The sequence below is a fragment of the Colossoma macropomum genome, unplaced genomic scaffold (assembly GCF_904425465.1).
Source record: "Colossoma macropomum unplaced genomic scaffold, Colossoma_macropomum, whole genome shotgun sequence".
NCBI classification, from domain to species: Eukaryota; Metazoa; Chordata; class Actinopteri; order Characiformes; family Serrasalmidae; genus Colossoma; species Colossoma macropomum.
In genome coordinates, this window is record NW_023494790.1 from 8,608,968 (window position 1) to 8,623,595 (window position 14,628).

At 39.5% G+C, this 14,628-nt stretch overlaps 2 protein-coding genes across 8 annotated transcripts in view; both read right to left on the minus strand.

The window, feature by feature from the left end:
• The window catches only part of baiap2b (BAR/IMD domain containing adaptor protein 2b), a 94,873-nt gene extending 92,049 nt beyond the window's left edge, over positions 1 to 2,824 (minus strand). For 5 of the 6 annotated variants that reach the window (XM_036572036.1, XM_036572037.1, XM_036572038.1 and 2 more), the window contains exon 1: positions 2,145 to 2,824. Coding sequence is in view for 1 of the 6 variants with exons in the window: in XM_036572039.1 (XP_036427932.1) it covers positions 2,154 to 2,217 (64 nt within the window). In the remaining 5 variants the exon portion in view is untranslated. The remainder of the gene's footprint in view (positions 1 to 2,144) is intronic. The other variant, XM_036572039.1, reaches the window with a different exon arrangement.
• A 4,186-nt stretch (positions 2,825 to 7,010) lies between these two features.
• Positions 7,011 to 13,065, minus strand: chmp6b (charged multivesicular body protein 6b). Of its 2 annotated transcripts, none has more exons than XM_036572042.1 (8): positions 12,826 to 13,065; positions 11,793 to 11,902; positions 10,814 to 10,901; positions 10,257 to 10,343; positions 9,729 to 9,794; positions 9,379 to 9,459; positions 9,206 to 9,278; positions 7,011 to 8,109 (listed from the first exon to the last, which is right to left on the minus strand). In XM_036572042.1, exons 1-8 carry the CDS (start codon positions 12,886 to 12,888, stop codon positions 8,054 to 8,056), a joined length of 624 nt encoding a protein of 207 aa, XP_036427935.1. In that variant the 5' UTR covers positions 12,889 to 13,065; the 3' UTR covers positions 7,011 to 8,053. The 2 variants fall into 2 exon arrangements, with proteins under 2 accessions (XP_036427935.1, XP_036427934.1); XM_036572041.1 differs by having other exon boundaries at positions 7,011 to 8,115.
• Between the last annotated feature and the right edge of the window lie 1,563 nt (positions 13,066 to 14,628).

Here is a 14,628-nt window from a genome sequence, read left to right on the forward strand (position 1 = left end):
AGGTAAAAAGACATTCACAAGCTCATCAGCCCTCAGTTCCTCCACTATGGTGAACATCATCTCTTCCCATAACCTGTTGAGTGGCTTAGCTCTCCCTGACAGAGGAAATAAGCTCTGTGCGCTGGGTTTAATAGCCCCGATACTTAAGTCCCTAAACAGATGTCTGCAGGATTGTACTAACACGCCTCATTAGGTCAGCCGCAATAGCCACCAGGATTTGGAGGCATGGAGTGAGTCGCTTTGTTTAAAGGTTCCACACCGCACCTTCCCTCAGGTGCAGAAGGCAGAGGGACGGCTTGAGCGAAAGAAAGAGTAAACAAGCTTGGTGAAGGAGAGAGAGAGAGACCACTCTACTCTCTGGAGCAGTGCATTAGTCACTCATGCTGGTGGGTTTCATCCACACACTGTCCATCTGTTTCACCGTCTCCATACTTTCAAACCACCAGCGCACAGTTGTGAACATACACATTAATAATTGTATTCCTGTCTTTGTGGGATATCTCCTTTCACTTTAACTACATGGCTGCTGTGCTACATTTTAAGCTTAGCACACAAAAACAAATCTTTTGGCTTTTGCTTTTTCTAAAAGCATACTTGAAAGAATATTTTACCAGCCAGCTGGAAACCAGCCAGATCTCTCCACAACACCACAGGTTTTGACATTTACCACATTCAAGGCACACTTGGTCCCCAAAAGCAGCTAAATACAAGCCCACAAACACATATTCTCACATAACAACCAGTAAAGCTGCATTCCAGCAATCCCTCTGGCTGGGTGCCTAATTGTGTAGTCTGAGGCTTTTTCATCTCCTTGCTTCGGCCACTGAATTCAACCAACAAAATCCACATCTTTCACTTCAGCAGCCTACAAATGAGACGCAGACTTCAAGCAGACTTCGCCCAACTGGTTCTCCAGTTAAACAACCTGCCAGACTCGTATGAGGCTCAACTTCAGTGTGACTGCATCACCAAACACTGTGAGCACACAGACAGATGAAAGACGAGACTGTGACAGCTAAAACCACCAGAGGTTCAGACAAACTCCAATAACCAGTGACATTACAGAGACATGTAAATCCACATTACCACACTAGACAGTGTGTTCAACTAGTACAGCACCAGCAGTATATTCATTAGTACAGTATGTGTAAAGAACATACATCATGTTTTTGCAAGCCATGAACTGCACACCTATAGTCTGGTGCCTTAACACAATATATAGGCTTCTGACAGCACAATACATATACATATATATTTCATTTATTTAACACAATATATTAAGTTTAACCCCTTAAAAGAATCATAAAGTCATGCAGTATGTAGTTTGGGACATGGCCACAAACTGCACACTAGGGTTACACTTGTAGTCTGACTGCACAGGTGTCTCAACACAATATATATGAAGTTTAATCCCCCGAAAATGTATAGTATGTGGTTTTGGATGAAGCCAGTAACTGCACACTAAGAATGCGCTTCTAGTCTTTATGCACACCTGCCCCAACACAGAACACCTAAAGTGTAGAGTTTTAAAAACTACATGACGTAGTACTGTACACGGTTTTGGACACAGCCACAAACTGCACACTAGGGTTGCACTTGTAGTCTGACTGCACAGGTGTCTCAACACAATACATATGAAGTTTAATCCCCTAAAAACGTATAGTATGTGGTTTTGGATGAAGGCATAAACTGCACACTAAGACTGCCCTAGTAGTCTTCATGCCCAGGTGACTCTACACGATACACATGCTGTTTAAACCATTTAACAACTTCACATAAAGTGGTACAAGATGTGGTTTTGGTCACAGCTATGAACTGCACACTAGGACTGCACTTCTACTCTTCTAGTCTCACTGCACTGATGCCTTGACATAATACATCTAAAGTTTAAACCCTTAAAAACGTACAGTATGTGGTTTTGGACGCAGCCACAGTGCACTACTACTGCAGTTACAGTCTGGTGCCTCAACTGAACACATAAGAAGTTTAGACCTTTAAAAAAAAACTTCACATAAAGTTACACAGAAGCTGAGTCAGTTCACTCTACTTAAAGCGTCCTGGAGCAGCAGCAGCACAAACCGGGACAGTGTTGCAATGTGGCTGCGTCCCAGAACGGGACAAAACCTGAAATGCGCTGCACTCACCTTGTACACGTTTCTCCGTTATACGGTGCACCTCGTCGGCTCGAGACATGTTGGTGGCTTCGGTCAGAACCATGGACAGGAGTTTGAGAGACAGGAGGGATCACAACGCGAACGCTGAGAGAGAGAGAGCTTGAGACAGAAGAGAGAGAGAGAGCTGCTGCTGCTGCTGCTGTGAGGCGGCGGACAGTGAGAGAGAGGAGAAGCAGCGCTGCGCCTTTTATACGGGAATCTCTCACTCACACACGCGCGCACACGCGCACACACTGCAGCCACGCGGGCCCACGCACTGCCGCCCGCGCGCGCTAGCTGCGGAGTGAGTGAGGGAGACGGAATCCTCCTCTCTCTCTCTATTTCGCACAAAACTCCGCCCACTACCGGAGGCGTGGCTTACGGAGCCATTCATGCGGTCGCCTCTTCGCTCACAGAGCTGTAGATGAGCTCCGCATAAGAACATTAAAGAGAAATAAAGGGAGCTCGAGCTCTGGACTGCAGCTTTAAATGGCTTTTCACATGAATTCTTTCGTAACAGAAGAGCGTTTTCACCCAGGCGACGGACAGCAAACCAGCACTGTTCATATACTGCACTGTATACCTTATATAATACATATGTTATTCATTTCAGACGCCTATCCAACAAACAGATGGTCATAAGTGTTCAGGGCTCTATATAGAACCATTCCCTTCTTAAATGGTTCTTTGCATGGTGAAACGGTTCTTCAGATGGATAGAGAATCTGTATATGGTTCTATATAGCATCAAAAAGGGTTCTGGTACTGTTTCAAGCTTTACATCGTAACAATAGAAAAGCCTGTTTGGTGCTATATAGAACCATATACAACACATTCTCCATCATGAAGAACATTTTCACTATGCCAAGAACCATTTAAGGATGAAATGGCTCTATATAGAAATCAAGGCTCTGAATAGAACCATTCCCTGTTACTTAAGAACCATTGAAGAACCATCTTTTTTAAAATGAGCGTAAATGAGCCACACGCTGTAGCTGTTCACCTGTGCGTAGGTTTACACTACATGTCCAAAAGTCTCCGGACACCCCTTTCAATGGCTTACACAGGTGTTCAATTACGCACATTTTGTATAATGTCCATAGAAAAAGCATTGCCGCTAGAATGGTCACCATGCACAACGCCAAGCGTCGGTTAGAGGGGTATAAAGCCCACTAGCATTGGGCTTTGGAGCAGTGGAACTGCGTTATCTAGAGTGATGAAGCTCTATCCAATATTTTTGACATGAATTGGAGAAGATCCAGAACTGATCGTCGAACATCAGTACTTGACTTCACTGATGCTTAATCAAATCCTCACAGCATGTTCTAACATCTAGTATAAGCCTTCTCAGAAGAGTAGAGGCTGTTACTGCAGCAAAGAGGGACAAACTCCCTACCGATACCCTTCAGAAGAATCGCTGGATGAAGCGGTGTCTACAAACTTTTGGCCATTTAAGTGTACGTATGTTCCGTGTGAGGGCTGTGGTGCCACGCAGCGGAGGAGCTACTGCGCGTGACGTAGGCGGGGATCCATGCAGGCGTGTGTATCACGACCCATTCAGCCCACCCACATACACCATGTACCACCGTTCCCTGATTCAAAGGCAGGATCAACCTTTTTAAACAGTGTCCGCTACTTTACACAGAAAGGTCAAGAACACGGAGTTCTGCAATGACCAATTTCTCTTCATCCTCGCTTTCGTTAAACAAGCAGCTGTGCGCACACGCGCGCACGCACGTGCTCAGGTCCTGAGCGGCGCTAGCCACTCCAATCTTAAAGCCACATCCATTGATTTCCCTTCACTGTGGATGTCTTATCTATCTGCTCTGTTAACACAAAAGGCTGAGGGTAAATAACTAAGCAGCAAAGCGGAGAGAGATCAATGGGCAGACCCGAAGGATGTTCAGCATCATTACAGAGCAGTTCAATCTGATTAACTCTGAAACAATGTTGAATGTGAACTGCTATGTGAAACGCCCAATGATGAGACCCCCAAAACCCCGAAGAGGGTACTAGCACTATCAGAGCAAGAGTAAATAGATCTAGAATCAGGTTTCATATTCATTATGTTCCTTATGATATAAAAGGTAAACATGGATTAGGAGCCTTTCTCTTAGTTTAACTTCAAAGAGTTTCTACTGGAAAAGTTCTACTTGACTATCTGACTGGTCTCAGTAACCTCCTACACCACTCTTAAATAGGTGCCACAAAAGGGTCTTTGAGAAATGCCATAACAGAACCACTTTGGTTCCCTAAAGAACCATGTTTGAAAAAGAGATTTGTGAGTGTGAAGAATCTTTCAAAGATTTAAAGAACCTTCACCGAATGTAAAGGTTCTAAACCAACTTCAGATCACTTGTATCTCTATTTTCATTTTTTATGTTTGTGCATAATCTGAAAACTCAAATTACCTTTTTCACTGTGTTAATATTTCACAACAAACAGACCCACAGAAATGGTCCAAAATTACATGGACAAGTTCTGTAAAGTTACCATTCTGGGAACACAAGGTTTCTTCTGACAGCAACTATATGTCAATCCTTTACACTTTAGGCATATTATTGAGTTATTAATCTCAAGACTCATTTTTTTAGTAACGTCTATGAAACTAGTATGCAAGTTTTTTACTTTTAAGAGTGAGGAGTTGAAGTGTGGGCCAATACAGAGCCTCCAGAGTTCAAGATATTGATTAAGCCTAGTCTTGGAATAAAGTGCAATGTCAATGATGATTCACCTCTGCAATTTAGTCCAAGACTAGGCTTAATCTATGTTTGTGGAAACCAGCCTATAGTCATGGACAGAGATTAAGCTAAATTGTAATGTCAATGATGATTTACCTTTAAAAAGCCTTTTTAGTCTCAGATCAAGCTTAATCTGGGTCCAGAAAACCAGCCCTCTGTGATACTTTAAAACAGCCAGTATATTCAGATTGAACAGAAAGATGTGTTCAACTACACAGTCTGGGACACAGATGTTATGTTGTGGTTGGACATAAAATATGCTTAAAAAAAAGTTAATATAATTTTTCTTCACAATACATTATACATATCATGTGTTTAGTCAGGATGCACATTTGTTCATCACCCTTCATTTACTTCATTTGTAGTAAAAAATAAAAAAAAATAAAAATGGTGTAGTTCAAGTTATTACTGAGATTAGATACAAGATAATCCACTTGCATAAGGAATTGGAAAGTCAAAGGAAAATAAGTGAAATAACAGACATTCCAAAAATGATGAAAAGATATAGACAAACTGGGACTTTCAACAACTGTGCAAGACCTGGTGGACCACCAAAACTGTCATTATCATCAGATAAACAGCACTTAAAGCTTTCATCTTTGAGAGAGAGGAGAAAATCAAGCTGCTTCAGATCTGAAAAAATCCACTGGTGTTTCTGCTCATCCTTCCACTCCGAGAAGACAAGTCAACACTGCGGGTCTATTAAGAAGCTGTTGCTGAGAAAAGAAGAAAATGTGTAAATCAAGCAAAGACACTGCTGTTGTTCTCAGAACAACAGACTGACCACCCCAGAGTCCAGACCTCAACATCACTGGCTGTGTTTGGGATTGCCTGGATCATGAGAAACATAAAATACAACAAACTTCCAAGACTGAACTTTGGAGGTGTGGAAAAATATCCCTGCAGATTTTGAAAGCAAGTCTCCTGAAAAGAGTGGAAGCTGTAATAAATGTAGACTGGACACGCTAAACACTGACAAGTGATATTTAGTTGTTGAGGCTTCTGTGTAATTTTCTAAAATAAGTGTTTTGTTTTTTTCCTGATGCCAGAATAACTTGTACTTGATGTCTATTTTGACTGGAAATTAAATAAATGAAGGATGTTCTCTGACCTTTGTACATTACTACACACAATATACTCAGAAAAGCTTACTGTGGCATAATTCATCATGAACGCAATATCATATTGTCATATCACTTATACCCTAGTACAAGGTTAACCCAGTTTGCTTAATCTCAGATGACTTTGTGGAGAGGATTACTCACTGCCCTTGGGTCGAAATTTGGGCACGAGAATGAATACAGAGGAAAAAATGGCACTCAGTTGGTTACTGGGATACAATTTTATACATTAGCTTCAAATTTTGGAAACGTCTCTGCCCTGAAGATGGCACTTATTTCAGGTTAATATATTTAGCCTACAGGTTAAAACAATTCCAGTCTGGTGGGAGTTACTGACAGGCATCACCGGAGGTCACCCTGAATGTAACTTTCCCCTCAGGTGGCTTTGTATTTTTCTTTTTAAAAGGACACTGAATGGACGTTTAGGAACCGTACTAGATTCACCGTCAAAAATGCCAGCCTCTCATATCTTTAGGTCAGTCCTCCCACCATTATTTCTCGAAAGCACACCCCTGCTCTTCAGTCCTCTCGGCTCATTGTCTACAAAAGTAACAGTGTGAAACTCTGATTCATAGCGAGCCACAGAGGAGCCATTCAAGGCCTCCCACTCCTACACATATACCACACACCACTTACCTGCCTCCACACCGGCAGCGGACCACCAAATGAGTAGGTAGGCTAATTCATATCCTGGCCTATTCAAAAAGAGGGTGCTCTAAAGTCAATGCCTCAGCCAAAAATAACCCACAGGAGAATAATAATAATGAGAAAATAACATTGTGGAAAGTAAATAAAAGAAACAGAAAACACTGACCCAACCACCACCTCCCCAAAGTGCAAGAGTCAAGTGGTGTGGCTCTTCATCAAAAATACATCCGTAAAAAGCCCCTCTCTTATGAGGGAAAAGTTTCCAAAGTACCAAAGCTTCACCTGTGCTGCTCTGCCCTCTAGTGGTCGATATCAAACCACAGCTTTCGATGCAACACACAAACATGATTCAAAATGATTAAAAAATAATTTTATTGTCGCAAAATAACAAAATGAAAAAGAATCGTGAGCAGACCTTAAGACTATAATGAAATGCCAGACTGCTCTGAGAACAGTAGAGCTTAGTCTAACGTGAGCCAGAGACAAGTCTTGCATTATTTACTGACTTGCCTGAGCTTGGACGGGTCAGGGCTCATGATATGATTACAGTTTTGTAAAAATGCATAGAATGAGCCAAGAAAAATGGCTCAAACAAACCACAGACATAAAAAATGACAGCCTGACAACTTTTCTGTCTACTTTGTTGTGTATGATTATCAGTACAACAAATTAAGAGCTGATGTTTTGTGGAGAAGCGAGAGGGAGCTAATTCTCAACAGGATTAAAGCCTCCTTTCCATCCCACTGACACAATCCTCCTAATGCAGAGGGGCATGTTTTCAAAACACCCTTGCAGATAGGTTATGCAGATGAGGGTTTGCACATGGCCAGTATTAGCCTACGTAGGATTATGTTTCTGACAGAAATGCCTGACCTGCATTTGTCCCCAAGCCTTTTTTAAGTAAAGTGGGGTTGCACTGATCCATCTCAGTGAGTTACATTACACAATTATCAGATTTGTTCTTGATTTATTTTGAAATATATATGGGGGGATAATTATGTATCTTAGTTTCTAAGAAGTATTATGATGTAGTTAAGTCATGAAAGGACCTGGAGAATAAGATTAGAGTGATGCCTGCCTAAGAGAGTTAAGGGTTAATAAAACAATTAAATATTTAGTTAATAGGGCACAATATTAAGCAGAAAACCCCTCAAACCATTCAGATTCTTCATTAAACCAGCTGTTTTTGTACTACACTCATGAAAGAGAATCTATGTTGGGCCACAGATGAACATATACCGGGGATTAATGTGGAGTTGTTTTTTTGTTGAATGCACCTAAAAAAAAAGATGCTTCCTTCAGGTGTGGCTCTGAATCCTGTGTGGTCTTCAGCAGTATGGAACTGCTCAAGTGAAGCCAGGAACATAAAAGTCCACCACATGGATAAGAGTCTACAAGGCCAAGAGCTCTCTCTCCGGCTTCTTCTTCACCTTTTCTTTTTCCCGCTCTGAAACTAAATTATTTCAAATGTTACTTTACAATTCAGCACAATTTTACAACATTAAAGCTGCTACAGACAAGGTGTACAGTACCAAATGTTTAAAAATTGAGGTGTAAAACAGGCTCTTTGGAGTAATTTCATAGAACCACTTTTGTTTATTTTTTTATTTTTATTATAGTTTTTAAAAATTTACAGATCTTTACATAACCATTTTTTGTAAATGAAATGTGCAAGTGTGATCCAATTAAAGTTTTTTACTAAAACAATACAAAGGAACCAAAATTTGGGAACTTTTATGTTCATGACTGTAGAGAACCTTTATTTTAAGGGGAAGCTCTTTAACTGATTCTTTACACTCACTAAATCTCATTTATAAAAATGGTAGAGAACCATCCACTGAAAGGTTCTATAGCACTGCTTCAAAGAACCCCTTCAGGCAAAAAACATGGCAGTACTTTCATTTATGCTCCCAGCCGAAAGCACATAACCTACCAATCTACTACATCATAAAGTTGGACCTAATGACTGGATTAAGGTTCACCATAGAAAACCAATCACAGTTAGAAAAGAAGCGCAGATACAAAAGCCCACCCCCAAATTATCACTGACCAAAAATTAGTCAGCAATTCATTTACTGTTACTGTACAGGTACATTTTTCTTTATCAAGGCACAAACAATGTTCATGTACCCTCAAAGATACATGAATGGTCTTTAAATGGTCTTTCCCAAGAGAATGGTGCACGTTTGTAAAACCTACAGTTTTACATTAGAAAAAAAAAGCATGGAGTTGACAGGTTGTATGAAGCCAAGGTTTCGCACAGGTCTGAAACAAACCTCAGGTGTCGGACACTTGAGTGGCTGTCGATATACTTTGAGGAGATGTCAATATAAACAGAAGTATAGTCCATGTGTGGGTAACACTGATGGAGTCAATGCAACTTGCAAAATAAAACTTTAACCAGATGTAGTACAACTATGTTCTGTAACTAAACATACTGAACAAGTACTCTTGAGGGTGCCATTCCAGTATAAGCAGTGAAATGTATTGAAGAAAGGGTGTCAAGGTCTGCGTTGCATACGTTACAGAGAGTGAATACACACCTGGCTCCTCCAGTTCTGGAACTTCTGGAAGCTGCTCATCAGGCACCTCAGGAAGCTCCACATCAACATCTCCCTGAAAACAGTCAGAGTTGCAGAAATGTTAATCAGACATTTCTTTTTCAAAAAGCAGGCTGACAGCCCTTTCATACTCTATTTCTCATGCACACACATACCTGAGTGATGGCCTCAAGCTCAGCTAACACAGCGTCTTCATCCTCTTGAGTCAGAGAGCCTGCCAGAATGTCATCAATTTGCTGCACACAGGGACAAATCCAGCAGTTAGTTTAGTTTAAACATGCTCACTAAGTGTTGTTGTGTGCAGATAATGTTTGGCTCAGGTTCAAACAGTTAGTGTCTCCATTTGTGTTTTGCAGTTAGTTCTGGTGATTTTGATAGCTCAGGTAAGAAAAATTCCTCTAATTCTTGTCAGGCCTGGATTTACTGACCTGCAAAGACCATGTAAGCAAACCTGTTTAACACAAGAACGCTGGTCAGGTATATGACTGGGGAAAGTGGAACTCACCTTCTGATACTCAATAGCATCATTGGTCTCATCCATGATTCTCTCCACCTCTTCTATGGACAAAACCTGTAAGAAGGAAAAGAGGGGATGTGAGGGGTGAACAGGTGAGATATGATTCATTCATCAAACTGCCCCTATACGGTTTAGGCTAATAAGTACACCTTAATGATTATTAATTATTACTAATACTAATTCACATAATTGTTCTAAGGTTCATGTAGTAAAGATATAAACATCTTTAAAAGACATAAAGTTCCTACTGTCAGAGGAAAACTGATGAAAAATGGGAAATCAAAGTGTTCAGCAGTATATTTTGAATAGATAATGTATATTACATGGTAATAACACATGTACATTTACATTTACAAATGTAAACAGAATGTTGTCTGATAAAACCTGTGTACAACATTTAAAAGACAACAAACAGCAGCATTTCTATGCTTGAAAATATGTGGGGCAGCCAGTATATGAGTAAACAATGCCAAGGCAGCTGAGCATAAAGATAAGAACACATGACCCAAAACATACCTCATGCATTTTCTTTAAGCAGTCATTGCCAACCTTGAGTCCTTCAATGACCTTCATCTCTATCTGTGCAAACTCGATGTCTTGAACCTGGAAAAAAGAAAAATGGACGGTTGCCATACAATCATCTATATTACACAACAACACATGACCATGTAATTTCAGGATCCCAAAAGCTGCTAAATCAGATAATCAGAAAAGTGAATAAATCATTATTTTACAATTTAATGTGTAGTGTTGTACTCATAAGTCTTAACTACTATATTAACAGATCAAATGAGAACAATCTGGATGCAGACTTTGTTTCCTCACATAGCTTAACTAATCAAATTAATCTGTGTGTAAATAGATCAAATTTTTGATTGCCACATGACTAAAAAATAGCATTAAAGCCATCTACTCAGCAAAACAGCTCACCACAAGACAGAAACTGGGGTATCTTGCTTGGTGTACAGTCATGCATCATTTTAGCTACACCGGTCTCCTCATTTGAATCTTGGGAGGTTACTGGAAGCAAATATGTATATCACAATGCATACTAAATTAACATGTGTATTTACCATGCGCTCCAGGTTGCTGATCTGGTTCTCTGTCTTGTCTAGAAGTTGTTCCTGGAAGCGCTTCTTCTTAAGCAACAGGAGTGCTTTCCTACACAAACACAGCAAAAGAGAGGGCCTTGCCATTTGAGCACACAAATCTGGAATTCTTTCTTTTTCAGGATGCACAAGAGACAGCTTGACAGACCTAGGCTTTTAACTACTGCATCAAGCATGTATTAGATTTCATAGCAGAACCATCCACAACACAGAGAGGGCCACTGTGATACCAAGACCAATGTTATTGCATTTTATTCCAATTTCAAAGCTTTACCAGAGATGATAAAAACACTGGAAGTAATTAGATTATGGATTTTTTCACATCACAGTGATACCGCTGACTGAAACACTGACAGAAGAAGACAGGAATACAGCTACTAAGGCCGTCATGATCACACGATTAAATAAATTCTTTTTGAAAAACTGATTAAAATTCATCTTTTTAATGGACTGGCAATTATCAGTTGGCAGTCTGCATGATGAAAATGCATATACGATATAGGTCCCTCTTCATGTGAGAAACTGAGCCTGGAGGACACGCCCATTTCTACACATTTTTATACACATTATGCACATACTGTTTTTAATCTTTTTTAAAAGCTTTTTCTCTAATAAAGCATTCTGTAATCTTTAAAAAGCAATGCATGGCTCGTTGTAGTTCAGTTAAGCTCATTTTTAAATGGCAACATAATCTGTAGATTCCTTCATTACTAATATGATCGACAATACTAATACAATGACAACCAAACACGCATCAAATGTGTCCCTCAACAGTTGGGATGGCTGCTGAAGCAACCCTCCAGGGAAAAATAAAAGAAATAAAAGATTAAACAAGAACAAATGAAAGACACATAACCAGACACCTATTACAGAGTGACCTATATGAAACTTGACAAGCAGAAACCTAGATAAGAGAAAGGGCAGGGGTGGGGAGCAGACTCACTCTTTCTTGCCATCCTTCAGCAACTGTTTGGCCAGCTGCCTCTCCTTTTCCATCTGCAGAGTGACCTTCTTCTGGTACTGCTTCAGTTTATCTCTCTGCTGCTTGAGTTGCTGTGGTCAAAATAAATAACAGGGCTTCAATATACAGGTTTACAGTATCGTTTCCTTGCCATACTCACCATGAGATAGTAAGCATTAGTTACACAACCTCCACCTGCAGTGGACTGTGAAAACATCCGATATGAGAAATGAAGAACAGAACCTTCCCTGTATTCAGAAATAATACCATGAAAGTGGCATGAACAAAAGTTAACAATCTCTTCAGAATTTAAATGAATAAACATTACTTTTTACAAGCTTATTGCCAATCTTACACTTTGTAAACACTCAAACTGAGATGAAGTCTGCTTTGCTAGGTTAGCCATGGCTAACGTTCAATAAAATACAAAAGCAAAAGACAATAATAAACTGGTAAAATCATTTCCTGACAAAAAAGTACATAAAAAGATAAAGATGACATTTCAAATAACTAAATGAAGACTAAACCCTCTGAATGACTAACGTTAGCCAACCAGCTACAATTCTGTAATCAAATCAACACCACTCCCAGATTAGCAAGCTAACGTTAGGCTAGCCTTGCTAACTAACTTCCGAGCGCGACGAGGCTGAAGTTGGCTTCCTATTCTCCGGGTTCTTGTTCGGATTTTCCCGTTCCACCTTAAAATAGATATTAAACAGCACGAGTTACATGGGTACTGTCATTTCTACGTACTTTGTTAGACGTAAGTCCGGCACCATTTAAGGTGGAACGGGAAAGCGCGAACAAGAAGCTGGAGAATAGGAAGCCGACGACAGTTTAAACAAAACGGACCTTCAGAAAATAGACACAGCTCTACAACACAGTACACACAATTTTCACACACACAGCTACGTTAACTTCAATCAGGGAAACCACATGGAACCTCTACTGCTACAATATTTAGCCAGGTAGCTGCGCTGTCATCACTGTATTAGCCGTTAGCGTTAGCACTGACCAAAACAGCTCTGTCCTGTTCTGTGACTCGACTTCGTTTCTTTTTGCCGAAGATATTTCCCATTTCGATGCCGCATCCCGCACTACCTGTTTAGATAAAGGAGACTAATTCAACAGATCAGGTGTCAAAAACCCATTTCTGTCTTTTCATGTCTGAGTGTGTAAAAATATAAGTCAAATCTCAGCCCCGTCGACGCGAAGCCGGCAGCTTCGAAATGAACTTAAGCCAGTTTCACTTTCAAATGCAAAGTCTCACGTAGGAGGACTTTTATTTGTTATCTGCGTGTCAACATTTTGACTTAGTGTCTCGAAATAATGGCTTATTTTCTAAAAGTAATGATTATTTTCTTGAAATATTGACTTACTGTGTGAATATAGTGAATATAGATCTCGAAATAGTTACTTACTTTCTTCAGTACCCATTGTTTTGATATCAAAAGTCAAATAACAGTTGAATATTTTGAAAACAAAAAACATTATTTCAAAATACTAAGTCAGCACTTCGATAAAAAATCATTTATGTCGAGATATAAAAATTTTGGCATTCTGGTGCTAAAAACAGAGAAGGAAACCTTTTTCTCCTCTGCTTGGCCTCTGTAATGGTCAGATTTGCATGCTGAAAGAAACACTTGAAATCAGGTGGCTTATGCCCATATAGGCCAAAAGATGAACAATAAAACATACTTTTAATTAATAGCTTAAACCATTCATTTTCAACAACTGAAAACAGTATGATAAGCAAAAAATATCACATTATATTACATGTGATTTTCATACTTTTATTGACTTTTTTTATTCATTTATTAAATTCGGACTGGATACAGTTTGGTTAGAAATCAGTAGTACATCTGACCAAAAAACTGATTTTAATATGTTAAATGAAATGAGCTACTGAATATGATAATGTCAAGCGAGTTGATACAGCCTTAACTCAGTCTTTATACGATGGGAATAAACTCACCAGAAATCTAAAAACTTTAGTCCTAAAGTATCTCTGTATATTTAACGTATAGACATATTATATTTACTTATTTACATCATATGTGAATTTGTATAGCAATATGACCATCAATATAAACATATATATATATATATATATATATATATATATATATATATATATATATATATATACACATATACAATATAAAGGGTAAACACTATATTCTTATGTCATACGACATAAGTAATGTTGTCTAAATATATGTTTCTTATATCACTACTTATGCAGCTGTACACCCATGGCTCATTGGTGGCTATAATAACTTATATAATATAAATTAATGATAGTACACTTCAATCACTAGCCTACATTACACCACCAAACTGGTTAAGACACAGCAGTGAGAAAAACATGTAATTTGACCAGGGGGTGTCCAAACTTTTGCATACTACTGTATCTTAGCTTGATTCAAGACATAATGCAGATTGTGTGTGTGTGTGTGTGTGTGTGTGTGGTGTGTGTGTGTGTGTGTTTGAGTGTATCTACCACTTGCTCTGTGTTTCAGAAGGGGCTTTAGGGGCGTGGTATGCAAAGCTGTGTCACGCGCACTGCCCAACCGCCCCAGCCCCCCTCAAAAGGACATCTGTTTTTGTTGTTGTTTATGTTGTCACTGTTGCTTTAAGATGTGTTTATGTGTCCACTGTGTTTTACTGTGTTGGGCTGTAGGTTAGTTAGAGTGGCTTTGTGTGTCTAACATAGAAAGACGCTTTCCTTGCCATTCCAGCTGTTTTTCAATGACGCTTTTCTGCTTTGTTCAATAAAAGGGCATTTCTTTGAGCAGAAACATTGGCATCTGATTCT